The 21259-nt window shown below is 38.6% G+C and overlaps 1 protein-coding gene across 1 annotated transcript in view; it reads left to right on the plus strand.

Moving 5' to 3' along the window:
- Window positions 1-21228, plus strand: part of lamb1a (laminin, beta 1a) — an 88363-nt gene extending 67135 nt beyond the window's left edge. The window contains exons 25-33 of the mRNA XM_063072503.1: window positions 1985-2169; window positions 2624-2865; window positions 3250-3453; window positions 5463-5607; window positions 7760-7967; window positions 8363-8504; window positions 10460-10636; window positions 14879-15038; window positions 18766-21228. Coding sequence (XP_062928573.1) covers window positions 1985-2169; window positions 2624-2865; window positions 3250-3453; window positions 5463-5607; window positions 7760-7967; window positions 8363-8504; window positions 10460-10636; window positions 14879-15038; window positions 18766-18902 — 1600 coding nt within the window. The 3' untranslated portion in view covers window positions 18903-21228. The remainder of the gene's footprint in view (window positions 1-1984; window positions 2170-2623; window positions 2866-3249; window positions 3454-5462; window positions 5608-7759; window positions 7968-8362; window positions 8505-10459; window positions 10637-14878; window positions 15039-18765) is intronic.
- The last annotated feature ends 31 nt before the right edge of the window (window positions 21229-21259 follow it).

Below are 21259 nucleotides of genomic sequence, written 5' to 3' on the forward strand. Positions count from 1 at the left end.
ATAGCCAAACGAAACAGCTGTACTCTGGGGCCACGGTGTAAAACTACCAGCAGCCATGCATAGCCCAAGGCCCATGCAGCACATATAAGGTAGCAAGTACATATAAGAAAGCAGTAAAATACAGTCACTCAAAATATATAGCCCAAGTCCCTGAGTCCGTGAATGTTGCAGCAATCTGCAGTCGAACACAATATAGCTTGTCTCCCGTGGAGTGAACACTGGTCCCCGTTTGTCACTACTTCTTGGTATCTGACTCTACTGTACATGTCCTAATCCTGTTTGACTGAATATTCCAACCTCAGTATGCTTGCTATGCAATAGGAAGTGTCTTGTCTGGTATCATTTTAATCCATTAGTATGAAGTTAAAACACAAGGTATCCAAATAATTTTATTCCCTATTGTAAATTTGCCCTATTGTACACCAAAATTGTAAAAGAGATTCTTGTTTCCTGAGAGTTTTACTTTTCCTTATTTACTGCAAGCTCCTAAAAGCAGATGATTAAAATGTTGTTTTGGAAACTACTTGGATAAAACAGAATCTGAGCCAGCAGACATTTTTAATTTGGAAATCTTGGTTGATGTACAGACATCTATACACTAAATTTGGTTTCATTATGTTGGTCTTTAGCTTATTTGACTTGAGGTCTGGCAGTACATTTATTCAGTCTGGAAATATTGTTAAGAGAGCCCATCTGCACCACAGCTGTGAAGTAAATTTTCATGCTTTTTACAAACACTTTTTGTGGCTTGATTTGACAATTGAGACCCTTGTTTGGTGTATTGCTCCAGAATTTCTTTGGAATTGCAGAACATCTCAGTTAAGCCTCAATTTTAAAAGAGAAAGGTTAAAGGGAGAATATTTGGTATTTTGTGGTACATAACTTTCCCCAATTTTCTAAATGTAGTCTAGCATGTAACTGCAGACTACTCACTGAATGTTTAATTCCTGACCAACCATGTAATTGTTGGTTTGGTCCACTACAGCACTTTGTTCTGTGCATAAGTAAGAAAAAAATCTGCAGGTGCTGGAAATCCAAGCAACACATACACAATGCTGGAGGAACTCAGCAGGTCAGACAGCATCAATGGAAAAAGATCATAGTTGACTCTTCAAGCCAAGTCCTGCTGAAGGGTTTCGGCCCGAAATGTCAACTGTACTCTTTTTCTTTTCCCCCGTAGATGCTAAGCCTTGACTGCTGAGTTCCTCCAGCATTTTACGTGTTACTTTGTTCTGTGCTCTCCATTTTGTCGCTGAGAAATACGAAGTACCTGCACTCAAGGTGAAGTGGTTTTATCTACTCTTAAAGCTTAATTATCTATTATGTGCAGTTTGGTTAATTTGAGGTGCACAAATCCACATGTTGTTTGAATGCCATGGTTGTTTTGCTTGAGTCCAAGGTCTGCAGTTCCATCTTGAATATGCTTGAATATATTGTAAAAAGATATTGGTCCTTGGTCTAAAGTTGGTGTCTCAGAAGTAGTTCTGGGAATCAGATTCATTGAAAATGAATGAATAGCTGTATATGAGTAAGTTGGGGGTAGTCTATGGATATAATAAGAACCTTTGGTAGTGTCCCTCTGTGGTTGGAGGTTTATGTAATGCTGTCAGGAGGAGAGGATGAAAACTGCAGTGAATTTTGAAGAAGGAACACATTCGATCCACTGTGCATTGGTGGTGAGGGAGACATTGTTGTTTTTATCCGTAGATGAAGTTCCAAACATGCAAGCTACTTTATCTTTGTTGAATCTAAGTGGAGTAAAAAAAAAGACTTTCTTTCAGAATCTGAACTGTTTGTATGTTGTTCACCATCCTAGCTGGTAACCCAAAGCCGTAGTCGTACAGGACAGATCCCTTCGGTCCACCACACTCAATTTTGAAAAATATCCCAATTCGTCTGAACATTCGCTAAAAGTTTGAAGTATTTTATTAAATACTATTCCTAAATGAAATAATGATTTGAAGTTTTAAATTCTTGATTTTAGGAAGAAAGTGATTCATCTTGCAGAAAAGGTGAATGGAATTGAATCAGATCTTGCAACCACAGAAGACCAACATAATGTGACTGTCGCAGAACTGAATGACCTTCAGAGTGACACTGAGGGCGTAAAAGCTATTGTGAGTGAACTAGCAGAGCAGTTGGAATACATTAAGAATTCTGATATCCATGGCAAGTATTTAATTGTGTTTTATAGAATTGTAATGTTAGTCTCAATGGGGAAAAATTACCTCCTCTGCACATCTGTGATTGATTTGCAGTTGATTTTGAATGGTGTGTGTGGTGTACTTTAGAAATGCAAATCACCCAGCCAAACTCCAACATATGTTTAGATATTTCAGATGACTTCAGAATGAACCTAGTCTAAACAGATTTAAACAGTTCTCTAGTATGTCTTTTAATGTAAACATCATGATTTGTTCAAAGTATTTAGTTTAACGTATCACACCATTAATTTCTATATTGGGCGGAACTGCTGTTCATTATTTCTGTGCAAAAAGTTTGTTTTCCACAGTCCAAATTAGTTAAGATGTATAATTTAGAAGACCAAATATTCTGTTCCTCTTACTTTATCAATATTAAATGTAGAGCATGATTTGATGTTTTCTAACCTTTACAATTTTAGGCGCCTTGGACAGTGTCCAGAAATACCATGAACAATCTGTGGAGGCCGAAATAAAAGTTAATGCTTCCACTACTGATCCTGACAATATATTGCTACAGTCTTCCACCATTCGACAAAAAGTGGATGAAATGATCACACAAAATGAGGAGCATTTTGAGGAACGGCAAAAGGAGCATTCACAAAGTCTGGTAGAATTGGCTGAGAAATTGCACAATCTAGACCTTTCACCATTAAGCGAAAAGGTACTATATTTGTTTCTACACCTCTTATGGTTAATTATAATCTAAAACATGCCAATTTTGGTTTAACTGACCATTACTAGTGGTGCAGTGGGTAAAACAATTGCATAAAGATATCTGCAGTGATAGTAAGGTACATTTGTCGGACAATGCTGATTCCTCGTAGTTGAGTGCAGAATGAATATATTCCAACTAAACTAGGGCTTTCCAACCTGGAGCCATGGACCACTTGGTTAATTGTAAGGCTCCATGGCATCAAAAAGGTTGGGAACCCCTGATGTAAACTGTGATTTAACTTTTTCCAGTGTTAATCTACTTTTTCTCTCAGTCCTAATTTTAAAAATTAAAGCCACACAGGAGTTAATTTAAACTTGCATGTTTGTCCAGATTTGTGGGAGCCCTGCAGGAATATCTTGTGAGGAAGCAAAGTGTGGAGGTCCAAGCTGTCGCACTGAGGACGGAAACAGAAAGTGTGGAGGACCTGGCTGTGATGGACTTGTAACTTTGGCTCATAATGCATGGCAGAATTCTATGGATTTTGATACAAAAATCCTAAATGCTTTGGCAGAAGTGGATCAGCTCTCTAAAATGGTATGCCTCTTTCCAGAAACTTAGTTAGAAAAATTAACTTGAATTATTTTAAGTAATTGGTAATTTTGGTTTTCCATGATTATGATCCCAAGACCATGATCTGTTTTGACAGGAACCCTGCCTCAGCAGTCAGATGTATGATACCATTTGCTACTACAATACTGGTACTAATTCCAAAATCTCGGTCACCAATAACATTCCATACAAAGATTGGAATAAGATAAATACTTAGCTTCTGCATCACATTCATATAGATAGTAATCTCTTAAATTGTTTGACTAAATTAAATATGAAATTTGATTAAATTAAATTTCTGTGGGTAGTGGGGTTGACATAGAATATTTAACCTGCCTTTGGTATGATTTGCTGGGCTGTTTGAATTTAGTTTTAGTACACAACTCTTATAGATTGTCATCATATTAAAATTATATGTGAACAGTATTCAGAAACGAGCAGTGACAGGTAATGTTCTATTACAGAAGCACTGCAGGTTTCAGAAAAAGCAAATAAAAAAGAATATTTTAGGAATATTCAGTAATTGACCCAATTAAGTCACACACCCCTTCCTAGATGCTGCCAAATATGCTAAGTATATCCTGAAATTTCTATTTCACTCATCTCTGGCATTGTGTACCCCATGCTGATTGTGACTAGCCACCTTAACTAGGCATAACAGAACAGAATTAGAGGAACTAGCCAATGATCCCTGTAATTTGTAATGAACAGAATGCGCAAAATTCTTGTGCTGTGCATCTTTTTTACTCAGTGACAACAACATGTGCGCACTGAATAATTTCTTCAGTAAAAGCAGTATAAATAAGTCAGTTCTAAAATCTGCAGACAAATCATTGCATACTCCACGTTGTCAAAACTGTCTGCATCAGAAACAGGAAAAGGAAATGTGATTATGTACGATGGTGAAATATACTTAACATGCCAGTGAGGTAGAAGGTGACAACCTTTTGTGCACAGTTTAAATTCCTTTGTGCGTTAGTACAAAAGATGTGTGCGTGCGCTCACCTTAGAGGGAACATTGGAACTAAGAGAATAGTGAGTTCTAAATTGTAGATGGAGAGAGATTGAAACCAAGAATATGACTTTTAAATCATTGTATGTCATTGAGCAAGGGATGAAGAAGTGCAAAGCTTACCCAGATGGTCAGATTAGGAAAAGGTGCAACTATGTTTTAGTGCCTTGAGTTTGGGCATCCATTTGTGAGATAATGTGGCTGCAACTGCTTTTGGTGCACAGTTGGATCTGTAGTTAACAAAAATCTGCCAGTTGTGACTTAATTGGTAGCATTCTTGCATTGTCACCTAACTAAGTTCTGAGCAGTGGAATCTTTTCAGTTCTGTTTTGTTTGGAGTGAGTGCAGCACAGTCAGAGGGGTATTAATCAGAAATCCCGTCTGTTCTCAAACCTGAATGTAAGGAATCCACAATACTATTTCGGAGAAAACCAAAGGAGTTCCTCCTGGCATTTGAGCAACCCCTTAAGCAAGAATGTGAACATCATTGCTGTTGGTGGGAGCTTGTTGTGTGGTTGGTAAGCTTGATGCTACGTTTCCCTAAGTATAATATAACTGTTTCGTAAGTACAGTACTTTAGGTATATATTGCTATTGGCTATAATGATGGACATAACTGAAAGTCATTTCTTTGAAAATGATACGAAACCGAAGTGATAAGGAATATAGAAGGCAGGAGTACTTGGCAAGAACAGGACTTACTGATAAAAGAGGAAAAGATCACACTATGATTGGATGTAGATTCTAATTGTGTTATTTGCTGTGGATAATCATTCTCCTACCATTTTGCCACAGTACATGTAGCTGTTATAAATTATATTTAAAGAACTTGTATACTGGTTCACCTGCCAAAGAAAGTTTTTCTCATTGTTCCAAATCTAACACAATTTCTGTGCAGTTGTAATTTAGCAGGTTTCACCAGGTGTTTGCCTAGTTCATGTGTTCAAGGGGCTCTGATGGGTGGCATTTGTGTATCCCTGCAGGTCACTGATGCAAAAGTTAAAGCAGATGAGGCTAAACTCAATGCTCAAAAAGTCCTGTTAAAAACAAATGCCACAAAGGAAAAAGTGGATAAAAGCAATGAAGATTTGAGAAATTTAATCAAGCAAATCAGAGAATTTCTTACACGTAAGAATTGAAATAGCTTTTAATGTATTGCATTTATCTCTGCATGATTATTTAAAGTGACTGTCATAAGGAATATCCAGATGGTCGCAGAAAGCCAAGTGATCACTGTGTTTAGTAATTTTAAAAATTAAACTTGCTATTACTATCAAGAAAACTAAAACAGTCTATTATTGTTCCATTCCTTTCCGCACCTTGTGGCACATCGGGCAGCAACCTTACCATTTGTTTGGCAAGGTCGAGTTGCTAGATCAATGCTCAAAACAGCATAGATACAAGGAGCCGGCCGGATTCAAACCCACACCACCTGCTTCTAAGTCCGGTGCGGATACCACTGCTCCACCGGCCAGCTAAAACAGTCTATTACACATACTTATTCTTGCTTATTTGCATAGTATTCTTGATACATTCCATATAAATCAAAATTGAAATGTCTTTTTTTAATTTCAGTATGACACATTCCATCTTCGACATTAATACAGTGATGCCTTATACAGTTCAAAGACACTTAAGGTTATAACATCAGCACCTAACTTTAGTGCCCTGGGGTTAGCTATAAATTCACAAGTATCAGGTAACTAGAATCATGGCTACTTAACTAATGTAATTGCCTGGTACAAGATTGAGGAGATGTGAAGCAGCATCTCTGCCAGTTGTGCCTCTCACTGTTATCCTTCGTGAGCTTCAAGATGAAAGGCAAAATGGGTAACAGTGCTAAATTATTATTTATTGATATATCAGGGTTAACTGGTTTGTTTGCTCGTTCATTGTATGCAGGATTTCGGCTGAAAGGTAGAAATTAGATTATTGTTCTTGCTTCCTTGATCCATGAACATTAACAGTTGTAGGGATCCTGGAATGGAAAAGTCATAGCCCCAGTTGCTGGATTGCACATTGCCACATTTATCCAGGAATGTATTAATTGGGTGTTTCCTATAACTGTTCCACATTTTGTATAGCTAGCCATTTTGTACCACTCCCGTACCCTGACCTCAAACCCCTTGCATTTATAATGATTTTTCTTGGTAAGCCTTTGCAATCCTTTGCACAAATACAAACATTGCCTTTTGTTCTTTTGGAGTTCTTTAAATTTATTCTGTTTATTGATAGTTCAATCTAAAGAAATTATTTTCCTTCTACCTCATCAAAACAACAATTTTGGAATATTTCAATAAAACAAAGATATTTTGATCATAATTGAAGTTGCATATCCTTGGTATCATCCTAACAAGTTTCTAATCCACCCTTCATAATTGTTATTTTCCCCAAACATAGCTAAAGCTAAACACTATTAACTACAATTAATTATGTGTACATTGTTTTTATAGATTAGTCTTTTGAGTGCTTTGAGTACATTACTATGGTACAATATATCTTATGATAAGCAATATGTAGCTCTAATTTTGTTTATTGTATCATAGTAATGTATTCAAAGCACTCTAAGGAGCAATCTATAAAATTGGCTTTCGTCATATCCACTCACAATATTTCCATACTTGAAGCTTATTTCTCAAGATTGTAGATGTCTCAAGCTGAGTAGTGGTTTTGAATAAGTTCCAGTCATTGGTTCCAATAGTTGTTAATTGAGGCCATTTTAGAGCAAGCCTTTTATCAGTTATTTTTGAAAGTTACCAATCTCTATCATCTGTAGAGGAGGAATTAATTGTGGTGATGGTGTACTTCTGTCATACAGGTACAGCATCTTGAACACCAGATTTTATCTACTTGCAATCCACATTCACAGATATTTCAACCATCTATATTCAGTAGATAGATATGGTCAATATTCTAGACTTTTTAGTTAGCAATGCAATAAAACAAGATTTATTAATACCTTTACATATTTAGACAATTGATCATGACATCCTTCTGAAGATCAAATGGTTCAATTTAATATCAGAGAATGTATACAGTATACAACCTGAAATTCTTGTTCTTCAGCGACATTCACAAAACAAGAAACCCCAAAGAATGAATGATAGTAACATCAGAACCCTAAACCTCCACTCTCCTCCCCTGTACAAACAGTAATTTCAGTCAAACTTCAGAATTCTGTTGCATTTTTTAGAGCTGCATATTGCTTATCAATTTCCTTAAAAACATTTAATTATTTAATCCAGAAGTATTTCAGTAATTTTATTTTCTTCTGCTGTAGAGGATGGTGCTGATTTAGAGAGCATTGAAGCGGTTGCCAATGAAGTATTGAAATTAGAAATGCCGACTACTCCTCAGCAGCTTCAGAACCTGACCAATGACATTCGTGACCGGGTGGAGAGTCTCTCAGATGTAGAGGTGATCCTAAACCAAAGTGCAGCAGATATTCAAAGAGCGGAAGCACTGTTGGATGAGGCCAAGAGGTCTAGGTGAATCATAATTGCTTTACTTTCCGGCTACCTTCTTGAAGTATTCTTTATAAATTAATAAATTTTACTTGACCTCTCATTTTTCTAGTATGTTAACCATACTGTTTCAAAGTTTGTAATTGATTTTCTAAATTCATCGTGTTAATGTAATCTATTGCTATTAATTTTCTCATTTGTTACCATCTGTTGTTAACAACCCAGTGCACATTAATGTTCACATGCCGTCCAACAAATTACTGGTCTCCTGGATGTCGTTTGAAGTTCTTCATTTTAATGTCCTTTAGTTTGCACAAACCTTCAGGACCCAATGCAATTAGATTATAAATCCTACAATGGAAACAGATTATTTTTCTGGAAAAATGGAAGTCTCCCTTACCCTCTTGTGTGCCTTACAGAATTCATGCAACAGATCTTAAAGTCACAGCTGATCGTGTAAAGGAGGCCCTACACGAAGCTGAAAGGGCACAAACTTCAGCAACAAAGGCCATCAAACAAGCTAACGAAGACATCGAGGGAACACAAGATCTGCTGACTTCAGTATATGACTATAATCATATTTGTGATCATTGTTGTATAGTTTCAATTATCTTTAAACCATTAAACCAGATCTTGGTTCTATTGTCAATATTAATGCTCATAGTCCTAAGTGACCACAAGAATTTGTTCATGTCAGATAATGTTTCTTCTATCATGCATTGCATGGAAATAATATTTTTTGAACAATCTCTGTCAATCATTTGACTTGTGACATATTGTTTATTTCTTTGTCGATCTTTTTTTCTCACCTTGGAGGACTTTGGGGTTAATCTGTAATAGTAGCTTAATGCAACCCAGTTATCCCTTCACAACCCCAAAAGCTGCATTCTTACAGATGTACTGTCCCCCTGACTGGAGGTGCAGACTTAACGGTGTCAGTGAGTTATTTGGATGTCACAGCTAGTTGGACTAATCTGACCGTAACATGGTATTGAACACAGTTTGGAATCTGGAGGGAATTGCTGTAACCATTGTCCAGACACACTGAAGGTATTTGCCTACAATTCACATGTACCAGGAATCTTAAGACTTTCATGATCTAGACAGCTCGTACAAAGCATGGAGCCACCCACCAAGCCAGGGAAAGGATTCAGGAATTATTCTTTTGATTTGTCTGGGATATTTATCAAATAACAATTCTTCAAAGGTGGCTACAGATATAAAGCTATTTATTTCTTTAGGGTTTTAATTGTGTTTGGTTCCTGTCAGATGCAATTAATTTTGTTAAATAGCCATGACTCTGTTATCTGATACTTGTGGGTTTGTAGCTAACCCCAGAGCACCAAAGCTGGGTGCCAATGTTGTCCTCTGAAAAATCTTTGAAGTGTCATTTTTGGGTCCATGTTTCCTGTAAATGGCAGCATTTCATCCATTGCCTGGAGCTGCATTGTCATTTATATCAACAAAATGGCCCATGCTCAGTCTAAGGCGCTGCAGTTTCTGTGATTAGATCAAAGAACAAGAGCAAAGTTAACTATTACAGACTCCTAAGTGCATTTTTGTTTGACAGCAAATGCACAGTGTAATCTATTCTAATTAAATCTGTCTTTTATCTCTGTCTCATCGTCAGTTTTAGCATGTGGCTTTGTCTGTTTCAATAATCCATTCATGCTTGCAGACAGACACCTGCTTGGTTAAATGTCTTATCTAAATGAAATGTAAAGCAAATGTATGACAAAAAGTAGTGAAGAATGGAAAAGTCCATGACTATTGCAATGAAATGCCCTGCAAGCCTACATACATGAAAAATCATAATGTTACAGGGGGAATAGAATCTTGTTGCAGTTGGGTTAGGTATGGTAAGGAAGGTTAATACATAATGCTAATAGTGAATGCAGATTAATCTCGCATTCAATCTCTGATTCACCCAGAGCTCCTATTGATCTGAACTTGCTAGATTTTCTGTGCCTTTGTAGATTTTAATAGTTGTTTTTGTTCTTCTTTCACATTATATGATACTCTACCAATTCGATCATGTGAAGCTAGTGATTGAGAGGAATATTGGTCAGGAAATAAGATGCCACCATAAACACTGTGATAGGCTGGTTGAAATGCCTGGTTTGGGACGTGAGGCTACCCTCATATTTTGGATCATGTAAAACTATCATTTGTTGGTGCAGTTGGTCAGAATGTTCGGAGTTTTGTGGACGGCAATATATTGTCTTTGGGGAAAGGCAAAACCAAAAATCTCCTGTAGTTATGTGACGATGTTTCTTCCCCGATCCACAGTTTGTTCCACCTGGATAATGGGTTTGTGAGAGTTCCTTTTGCTGTCCTGTAGAAAAACTTCTGTAAATCTAAACCAGATCTTTACACACCTATATTATCTGACTGCAAGTATGTTGATTAGGGTAGTGTTGAATTGTTGCTTCTATAACAAATGCAGGAATTGAATTGTTCTTGCATTGTGTATTTGTTCTATGGTGTCAATTTTTGTCTCTTTGAATACATTTTAGATTGAATCTGAGACGTTTGCATCAGAACAAAGTCTCAACAACGCTACTCTGCGCTTAGCACAGATTGAGAAAGATATCACTGATCTAAAGCAAAAGACTGCTGAAAATACAAATGCTGCAGAAAACATTGGAGAAACAGCAGAGAGAGTAAAACAGGCTGCAACTGAGGCCAAACAGGTAGGCATTAATTTACATGTCCTAAAATGATCTCAGTAAAAATTGAAACAAATATTCATTTTGTGTGTGTGTGTGATTGAACTAACACCTTTATGCAATTAATACAGCCACTTTCATTCAATTAGATTTAACATTTTTACTGGCCTGTAGTCATAGTTATACTTTATTGATCCTGGGGGAAATTGGTTTTCGTTACAGTTGCACCATAAATAATTAAATAGTAATAAAACCATAAATAGTTAAATAGTAATATGTAAATTATGCCAGGAAATAAGTTCAGGACCAGCCTATTGGTTCAGGGTGTTTGACCCTCCAAGGGAGGAGTTGTAAAGTTTGATGGCTACAAGCAGGAATGACTTCCTATGATGCTCTGTGTTGCATCTCGGTGGAATGAGTCTCTGGCTGAATGTACTCCTGTGCCCAACCAGTCCATTATGTAGTGCATGGGAGACATTGTCCAAGATGGCATGCAACTTGGACAGCATCTTCTTTTCAGACACCACTATCAGAGAGTCCAGTTCCATCCCCACAACATCACTGGCCTTACGAATGAGTTTGTTGATTCTGTTGGTGTCTGCTACCCTCAACCTGCTGCCCCAGCACACAACAGCAAACATGATTGCACTGGCCACCACAGACTCGTAGAACATCCTCAGCATTGTCCAGCAGTTGTTAAAGGACCTCAGTCTCCTCAGGAAATAGAGACGGCTTTGACCCTTCTTGTAGACGGCCTCAGTGTTCTTTGACCAGTCCAGTTTATTGTCAATTCGTATCCCCAGGTATTTGTAATCCTCCACCATGTCCACACTGACCCCCTGGATGGAAACGGGTCACCGGTACCTTAACTCTCCTCAGGTCTACCACCAGCTCCTTAGTCTTTTTCACATTAAGCTGCAGATAATTCTGCTCACACCATGTGACAAAGTTTCCTACCGTAGCCCCGTACTCAGCCTCATCTCCCTTGCTGATGCATCCAACTATGGCAGAGTCATCAGAAAACTTCTGAAGATGACAAGACTCTGTGCAGTAGTTGAAGTCCGAGGTATAAATGGTGAAGAGAAAGGGAGATAAGACAGTCCCCTGTGGAGCCCCAGTGCTGCTGATCACTCTGTCGGACACACAGTGTTGCAAGCACATGTACTGTGGTCTGCCAGTCAGGTAATCAAGAATCCATGATACCAGGGAAGCATCCACCTGCATCGCTGTCAGCTTCTCCCCCAGCAGAGCAGGGCGGATGGTGTGGAACGCACTGGAGAAATCAAAAAAACATGACCCTCACAGTGCTCGCTGGCTTATCCAGGTGGGCGTAGACACGGTTCAGCAGGTGGACGATGGCATCCTCAACTCCTAGTCGGGGCTGGTAGGCGAACTGGAGGGGATCTAAGTGTCGCCTGACCATAGGCCGGAGCAGCTCCAGAACAAATCTCTCCAGGGTCTTCATGATGTGGGAGGTCAATGCCACCGATCTGTAGTCATTGAGGCCGCTGGGCCGTCTTCGGCACAGGGACGAGGCAGGACGTCTTCCACAGCACAGGAACCCTCCGGAGCCTCAGGCTCAGGTTGAAGACATGGCGAAGTACTCCACATAGCTGAGGGGCACAGGCTTTGAGCACCCTGGTACGGACACCATCCAGTCCTGCAGCCTTGCTTGGGTTGAGACGTTTCAGCTGTCTTCTCACCTGTTCAGCTGTGAAGCCCACCGAGGTGGTTTCGTGTGGGGAAGGTATATAGTCATGAGTGCAGGGTGGGGGACTGTGAGGAGGAGTAGGAAGGGAGAGTGGAATATGTGTTGGTTGGGGGCTGACAGCAGATGACTCGTGGGGGAGTGTTAGTGCTGTACCATTTTTAAATCTTTGCTAGATACAACAGACTATAGAGCACTGTTACTAACACTGTAAAATGTTTTCCTCATGGGGGGATAGTGTTTCAGAGTAAGTGCATGCTCTTATCCATTGGTTCCCTAATTTTCTTTGTTTTATCTAAACACCCACTTTAAAGCTAAATCATCTTTTATGTTATTATGCTATTGCCTGACCATATCTGGTTTCGTCCTTGCGCCACTTTTCTTGGAGTACATTCAGCATTCCCTTTTTTAAATTTTTATTCTATTCTTTAAATACTTGTCAAATAGCTTCACCCCTTGCACATTCTTCCAAAGTGAAAGAATTATGGCTGCCTCACTTATTTTCTTATCTCTAGTGCTTCATAGTGGTTATCAGTCTGGCTGATCATTTTGGTGTCTGTCCTGTTGCCTGGATAGTTAACTCAGTGGAAGCATATTAGCCTCAGGCAAATGTACGTTCATGTTCAAACTCCAAGACCACAGCACAATGCAGATGTTTTTTATTGAAAAGAATGTTGCTTTGTCAACCACACTGTGTTTCTGATGGAGTGCGAGACTGAGTTTGTGTCTGCCTCAAAATAGGTATCATTGATTAAGTAATACATTTTAAAGTGGACCAATATCACCTGGCATCAGACAAGTTATGTAATCCTGTGTATCATTGTTTGTGCATCCCTTGCTACGAAGATTTTCTGTTGCCCTAACAGTGACTGTACTTAGCAGATAATGGAATATTTTAAAGTGCTTTGGATGTCCATTTTTTTAAAAAGTGCAAGATTGAATTCTCTTGCAATGTTCTCCTTTTCAAGAAACCTACAGTTAACAAAAATGGTAAATATTCTGGGTTTGGCCGATGTTCCTTTTTAAAGATTGGTTGCGAAGTAGGTTGTTGGAGACCAATTTCATTTTGTGATACGGATCATGAAATAAGAGAAGCAGCAAGCCATTCAAACCCACGCTCCAACATTTCAACAGGAATGTACCTGAGCTTTCTTGAACACTTTCCTTATTCTATATCGATGTTTCTTGATTTTTTTAGATATAGAGAAATCTGTCAAAGTACAATTGACTATCAAGACACCATAGCCCTCTGAAGCAGAGGTCCAAATATGCAACATCTTCAATGAAGGATTTACTTCTCATCTTTTGTTCTAAAATGCCCTAGACCTTGACACTCACCTTGTCAAGTCTTTATGTTTCAAAGATATGTATTCATTCTTCTAAGCTCTGGAGGACAGCCATCTCAATCATTTTGATATCCCCACAATGTCAACTTGTAGGCTTTGTCTGCCTACAGATCCCCCCCACCCTCTTCAACCAAAAATGCCTATGAATCTTTGAGCCTGTCAGCAGACATTTTGGATTCATGTCTATGGCTGCAGAAGTACATAACCTGTTTCCCTACTTTAGAGTCTCCTTCTACTACTGTCCTAAACTCTGGCTGCAATAACCAAAGGAAGATTGCCAGATTCTGGAGTGAGACACACTCAGAAGCTACCCTGACCTTTCTGACTTTCTCCCTCACTTCACACGTTTATCACCAAATATCTCTGACTATATTCCTTTTAACCCATGGGACGGCCACTTCAGAAAGCTGGTCAAGCTAATGGCATTTTCTGCACATTGGCCTTTAACAATTGAAAGAGCATTGAGTAACTTACAGATGCTGCAGGCAATTTAGAACTTGGGACTTGGCTCCCCTGCCATATTTGTAATATTTTAAAGAAAGGCCATTTTACATAGAATGTAATCAAAATACATAGTTGCCCTCTTAACTAAAGATGTTTCTGATCATCTTGTCTATCTTAAACTTAAAATTCAAAAGTAGGAATATTTAACTGCCCTCAAAGTCCAATCGAATGCTTCGCTTCTGAAGCACTATATTGCCCCCAAATCTGCTGCTGGTCTCTGTGTAGGATGAGCTCACAGGTAGACCTTCTTCCTTAGGCCATAAACTGTCGGCATCTTTGCAGAACCCACTCATCTGTGTCGGTTGTTACTTCAAGTCCTTTTGCCAATGAATCTTTGTACATTCCTTCAGAAGTTATTGTGGTCAGTTTTAAAGTTTATTATCAGATTACTCTTATTTTTTTTAAATTTCCTGCTGAATTCTATAACACTCCAGTCCTTGGGCTTACCATTTTTCCAACATTATAAGCCCTTTTCCTTGATCTAATACCATCCTTAATTCATTCATTGTTCCAATTGTATTTCATCTATTGTTCCAATTGTGCCTTATAATGCATATTTGTTGTACCTCATGTATTATTTCTATAAAGGCCACGACACTTGGCAGGTAGTGGCTAACATTTAAAATAGCTTCCCAAACTACCACAACCGAAAATCAGTTGCCAATCCATGAGATGTCTGTATCTAACAAAACTGTTTTTTAAACTTAGGTTCTTGACACTGTCCTTAAAGGAAAGTACAGTTTTGCAGAAGAGAATGTTGGGAAAAAAACACATGCAGCTTCTGATGCTCAGCAGAAAGCAAAGATGCTGCAAAATGAGGCCGAATCATTGTTAGCAGATGCAAGCCGAAAGCTGGAGTTATTGAAGAGTAAGTACTCTATTGAACTGACGTGATTTGGAGAGTGTTGCATTGCTCCTTTTTATGCCTTGTGGCATTTGACTGTTTTTTATGAGTAAACCCTCAACCCAGCATGGATGGAAGGCGTGTAAGGAGCTGGCTGGATTCGAACTCAGGACCATTCACCTCAAAGTCCAGTGATGCCACTATACCACCAGCCAGCTATGTGTGGAAGAGAAACACAAACCTAAACCTAAAAGCTTTTCACAGAAACATAAACATGAGGAAATCTGCAGATGCTGGTATTTCAAGCAACACACATAAATGTTGCTGGTGAACGCAGCAGGCCAGGCAGCATCTCTAGGAAGAGGTACAGTCGACGTTTCGGGCCTGGACCCTTCGTCAGGACTAACTGAAGGAAGAGCTAGTAAGAGATTTGAAAGTGGGAGGGGGAGGGCGGAGATCCAAAATGATAGGAGAAGACAGGAAGGGGAGGGATGGAGCCAAGAACTGGTCAGTTGATTGGCAAAAGGGATATGGGAGGATCATGGGACAGGAGGCCTAGGGAGAGACCCAACGCAGACTGGGAGATCGTTTTGCTGAACACCTATGCTCTGTCCGCCAGAGAAAGCAGGATCTCCCAGTGGCAACACATTTTAATTCCACATCCCATTCCCATTCTGATATGTCTATCCACAGCCTCCTCTACTGTAAAGATGAAGCCATACTTAGGTTGGAGGAACAACACCTTATATTCCATCTGGGTAGCCTCCAACCTGATGGCATGAACATTGACTTCTCAAACTTCTGCTAATGCCCCACCTCCCCCTCGTACCCCATCCATTATTTATATACACACATTCTTTTTCTCTCTCCTTTTTCTCCCTCTGTCCCCCTCACTATACCCCTTGCCCATCCTCTGGGTTTTTCCCCTCTCCCCCTTTTCTTTCTCCCTAGGCCTCCTGTCCCATGATCCTCTCATCCCTTTTGCCAATCACCTGTCCAGCTCTTGGCTCCATCCCTCCCCCTCCTGTCTTCACCTATCATTTTGGATCTCCCCCTCCCCCTCCTACTTTCAAATCCCCTAGCTCTTCTTTCAGTTAGTCCTGATGAAGGGTCTCAGCCCGAAATGTCGACTGTACCTCTTCCTAGAGATGCTGCCTGGCCTGCTGCGTTCACCAGCAACTTTTATGTGTGTCACAGAAACATAAATTCAGTTTGTAATTATACTCATTATTGATATTGTAATCTAATATAACTAAGTCCAGCTGTTTGGCACGTTTAATTTAGGACTAATACTCTGCTTGTTTCTGGCAGAAATAAAAATCTACCCAGCCAAAATCTCAATTTGACAAGATTCTTAAGTTTTCTCATAGTTGTTCTTAAAAAGAACAGAAATTTGTCCAGATTGATCTTTTTCCACTCAATGCCGAGCAGATAGAGGAGGGGTAAGGGATGTTGATTCATACACAAACTACTTGTGTATGGAAGAGCACTAATTAAAACTCCATTAATCCAGCACCCTCAGGACTTGGTGCCAAACTAGGAGATTTTTGGGACTGTGTTTGTTGTTGCTGTTAATACTCTTAAATAGGTTCTTAAAAAGTTACAAAGTAGAACAACAAACGTGCTGGATTGATTGGAAGATTTTAAAAGTTTACAGGAGAACTTGATAGTGAACCATTAGCAACCCCCAAACAGTTGGATAATGGATTATTGGACATTGAAATCTGCAGTGATAGTTCATTAGACAATACATTGGGAAAGGCTTATCATGGCTAGAGGAAAATCACTATTTAAATCTTTGTAAACAACAGGAATTCTGCAGATGCTGGAAATTCAAGCAACATACATCAAAGTTGCTGGTGAATGCAGCAGGCCAGGCAGCATCTATAGGAAGAGGTGCAGTCGACGTTTCAGGCCGAGACCCTTCGTCAAGACTGACGAAGGGTCTCGGCCTGAAACGTCGACTGCACCTCTTCCTATAGATGCTGCCTGGCCTGCTGCGTTCACCAGCAACTTTGATGTATGTTGCTGTTATTTAAATCTTTGTTCTGACTCAAATAAAATCATTATCAGTTTTTCTATAGTTTGTGAAAATCATCTATCTATTCAGAAATCCCGAAGATGCAGCAGCTGTGTTCCTCCAGTTCCCAGATACTCCCTAAAGATTCACTGGGAAATTTCTTATAACATCTGGATAAATTAAAATGTGTTAATGTCCAACAATCCAGAAAATCTGGTCTGGAACAAGCACAGGCACGAGTATACCATATTATCAGATTTTATTGTAGTGTTTATGTAATTCAGAATTTGAACTCCACTGGCAAAAGATATCGATGATGCTTAAAATAAAGAATTTTGGTACTTTGTGCAATGTCCTTCCCACTGTGCTTTTCACTGGACTTTTGATGTCTGCCAGCCATTCAATGCTCTCCTTGCTAACATATTTTGGAAAAAATCAAACTGAATATTGAACAGAGCCAGGCACAACAGAATTGCAGTCTCTTTAGCCCCATTGAAGTTTATTGAGTAAATAACATCCAAACCAAATTCTCAGTATTATAGATTAATCATAGCTGAAATTTGTTAGCCTTCATATTTAATTATATGATTCAGGCTACACAGATCTTGGCACTGATGATGGCAATTAACTTGAGCAATAAAATCTTTGATTTACTGCAGCCGAACAATACACAACATTTCTTTGACTATCTAGGAAAGCACAAATATGAACTATCTTTCAGAAATGAGAAGAAAGTTAATGTAGAACAGTGATATACAATCTATAGGCAGAGAGGGCCTTATTGTCAGTTCAGATCACTTTGGAGGGTCTCTCACATGCTTGTAGAATTCCAAGCTTCCCAAGAGGTCGTTTGTCATTTTGGCCACACTCCAAAGCTTGAATTGTTTGGAGCAGCTCCATTCATTTATTCAGTAAGTTATCTGAGAGAGAAAGGATTTGAAACTTCAAAATTATTTCACTGAAGAATGACTTAATGTTTAGTTTTTGAAAATTTTGCAAGTTATGACTGTCAAATGTTTGAGGTTTAGTTGGTGGGGGTAGGGGCAATAGCTTAAACTGCCTGTTGAAGCACTTATATAGGTGGCTCTTTGATTTACACCATGCAGGACTTCACTAGTCACCCTGCATTATTGCTGACGTGCAACTTCTTGCCCCTGCTTATCCCACTCCTGATGGTGTGGGTGAGTTGAGGAGTGAGGGGTTAACAATGTCATTAAGCCCCCTAAACTTCCAATCTGTTTTTTTCCCATTGGCTTCAACCTGTGATTGAAGAAAGTTGGTGAATGTTGTTTATATACCCATCTTATATTTCAAATAAATTTAAGTGACTCAGACTTACTAGCAGCCTTTACTTATTGCTCTCTTTTTTTTGACTGGATACTGTAGATCAAGGGTTCCCAGCCTTTTTTTTATGCCATGGACCGACATCATTCTGTAAGGGATCAGTTGACCTCAGGTTGGGAACGCCTGCTGTAGATGCTACATCTGGAGCAGTTAGATTAGCCATTATAAGTCAAGAATTTATTTTCTCATCAGTAAGCAGATGCAGACCTGTCTTATTTGTAAACATTAGGAGCTTAAGTGGCAAATAATGGCATTAACCTCTAATGATTGTATTAGATACTGAAAACTATGGTACAAAATCCAATTGGAAATGTGTGGCCAGGCTGAAATCTCAAAATTATAACAAACTATCCATAATAGTAATTTTCAAATATTTGTTTTCAACAGAACTGGAAAAAAGCTATGAAGAAAACCAAAAAGCCTTGGAAGAAAAGGCACAGCAGTTGGTAAAACTGGAAGAAGATGTACGCACATTGCTGCAGACAATCAGTCAGAAAGTTGCTATCTATAGTACTTGTTTATAATGAGGATTACTTCACAGGTAGTTAGTTACCTGTCAGTACTCTACTGATGCTGAAGAACAATCAATTCCAAGCGTAATTTTTTAAATAAATTGAATGAATTATTAAATGCATCTTTTACTCAATACATTTTATTGAAATATTTCCAGAAGCAAATGCTTAAGATAAAATACAAACTAAACTCAGTATTTTTGTATTATTCATTTTAGTGACTAAATTCAATGAAGTAAAAAAAATTGGTGTAGTTCACTTTTTATAGCTAATGTTTAACCCATTTTTATTTACAATTACATTAAACATGGCATGGATTTAATAACCATGTAAGTAATATGTTTTACAGTAGCTTGTGCAGGAATTACATTAGACTGAATTTGTTTGCAAAAATAAAATAACTTTCATGAGAGAAGTCTTCTAGAAGCATTTCAGTGGAAAAGGCATTATGCATTTTAATATCAAAGGAGGACAAGGACAATATTCTACTTTGATACTGAAACTGTGTTACTACCACTGCAGTCAAACTGAGCAAGCCTTCAAACTCATGTTGAACAAAATCATTTCTAGATAGTTGCAAAGCAGTGATGTGTATGGGTGTCATCACCAAACCCAAGAACATACCTAAACAAAAATGTCCTTTATCTGTTTCGCAAACTGGTGAAGGCCAAGAATATTGAAGAGTAGATTTGCCCGTGCTCTTTTTTGTTTATCAATAAGGAACAATAAATATTCCCACTGATTTTACAATTCTTAAAGGACAAGGCATAGTGAATATCTAGTAATGTCAGGTCACAACTGTGGAGAGAGAAACAGTTGTGAGCATGCTTTAGAAAATTTCATCTGATTCAGAAGCTCTGCAACAACACTATGCCATTTCTGCCTAATTTGAAGTTGCAATGTGAGGTAGATTTTGGGGGTGGGAGAACAATCCTAGAATATACAGAATAAGGAATGAAAAGACCATAAGGTCACAAATGTAGAGATGTAAATAAGTAATACTATGATCATCCAGTCCCAAACACAGGCACATGATCTTATACACGTTTTAGTTTCGCTTTCCTTCCTCAATTTTCTACCTTCTCCTCCAGCAGAAACAATGCCCTTAAGTCCAGGGCATCCATTGTCTATGTTCCCTTTACATCCCCAGGCCCATTTTATACCTTCATCTCTTACAGCACCTGCTGAAGGTACTGAAGAAATTGGAATAAAGTTTGAGGACTAGATTTTGCTGTTAAAGACATTGATCTTTTTTAATGTTCATCACAGCCTTGATTCTGATTTAATTGCCCTCTAATACCCAGATGACTCCGTTCTGCTGCTTGCTCTCCAAGTTTGTAAAATTTTTTATTCCAAAAGAAGGTAGTAACTTCCAGGGTCTGCATTAATACACACAACAGGGCCAATGATTTCAATGACTGCTAATGAATGTAGTGTTTGTATAATTAACAATTTTTTATATTTTATTATTTACAATGGATCTGATTAAGGATAGGAGGAAACCTCCTACGTTCAACTTTCCTCGCTACTTTGTAAAGTAAACCATTCAGATCAGGAAAGCTCTAGGATATTATTTTATGTCTGTCCTTTGATCATTTACCTTCCTCCTATGATCTCAATCACAAATACAAGTTGTGCTTAAATTTTGCAAGGAAGTTCTGGCTGGGTTTTGTTGAGATACAGTGCAGAACAGGCCCTTCCAGCCCTTCCAGCTGCACAGCCCAGTAATCCCCGATAACTCTAACCTAATGGGACAATTTACAATGACCAATTAACCTATTAACTGGTACAGCTTTGTTCTGTGCGAGGAAACTGAAGCATCTAAAGACAACTCATGCATTCTACAGGGGAGGGGGACATACAGTCCTTACGCCGACACTCCAGATGTAATAGTGTTGTGCTACCATGATGCCCAGGCTAAGTTGTCCGAAATTGCTGCTCTAGGCATGCCCTGAACTACAAACAAGTTGGTGCTTTGAGGGAAATGAACCATAGAGTTCAAAATAAGATCCAAATACAAAGATGCAGTTCTGAAGAATTTATGTAGCAGAATAATCCAAACTACTACTGTGTCATGGTCTTGACTTGGATGACAAAAAGATCAGTCTCATTCAAATACAATTACTGTACAAATATTGGATCACGATGAAAAATCTATCCCTGTGACTGTAAAAGATGCTGGTGTAAGCTCTGACCAATTCAGAAATAAATCAGGAATATAATTTCAAATACATTTTCCATGTGAAGATTGAGTTATCCTAAAGTTCAAACAGAAGGCTATTTGTGCTGCTCTTTGTAATGAAATGTTTAGCTTGAAACTTTAACCTATTTTTCCCTTTTAAACATTCGGAAGAACAAAGCTGTGATAA

Source organism: Mobula hypostoma, chromosome 20, assembly GCF_963921235.1.
Source record: "Mobula hypostoma chromosome 20, sMobHyp1.1, whole genome shotgun sequence".
NCBI lineage: Eukaryota > Metazoa > Chordata > Chondrichthyes > Myliobatiformes > Myliobatidae > Mobula > Mobula hypostoma.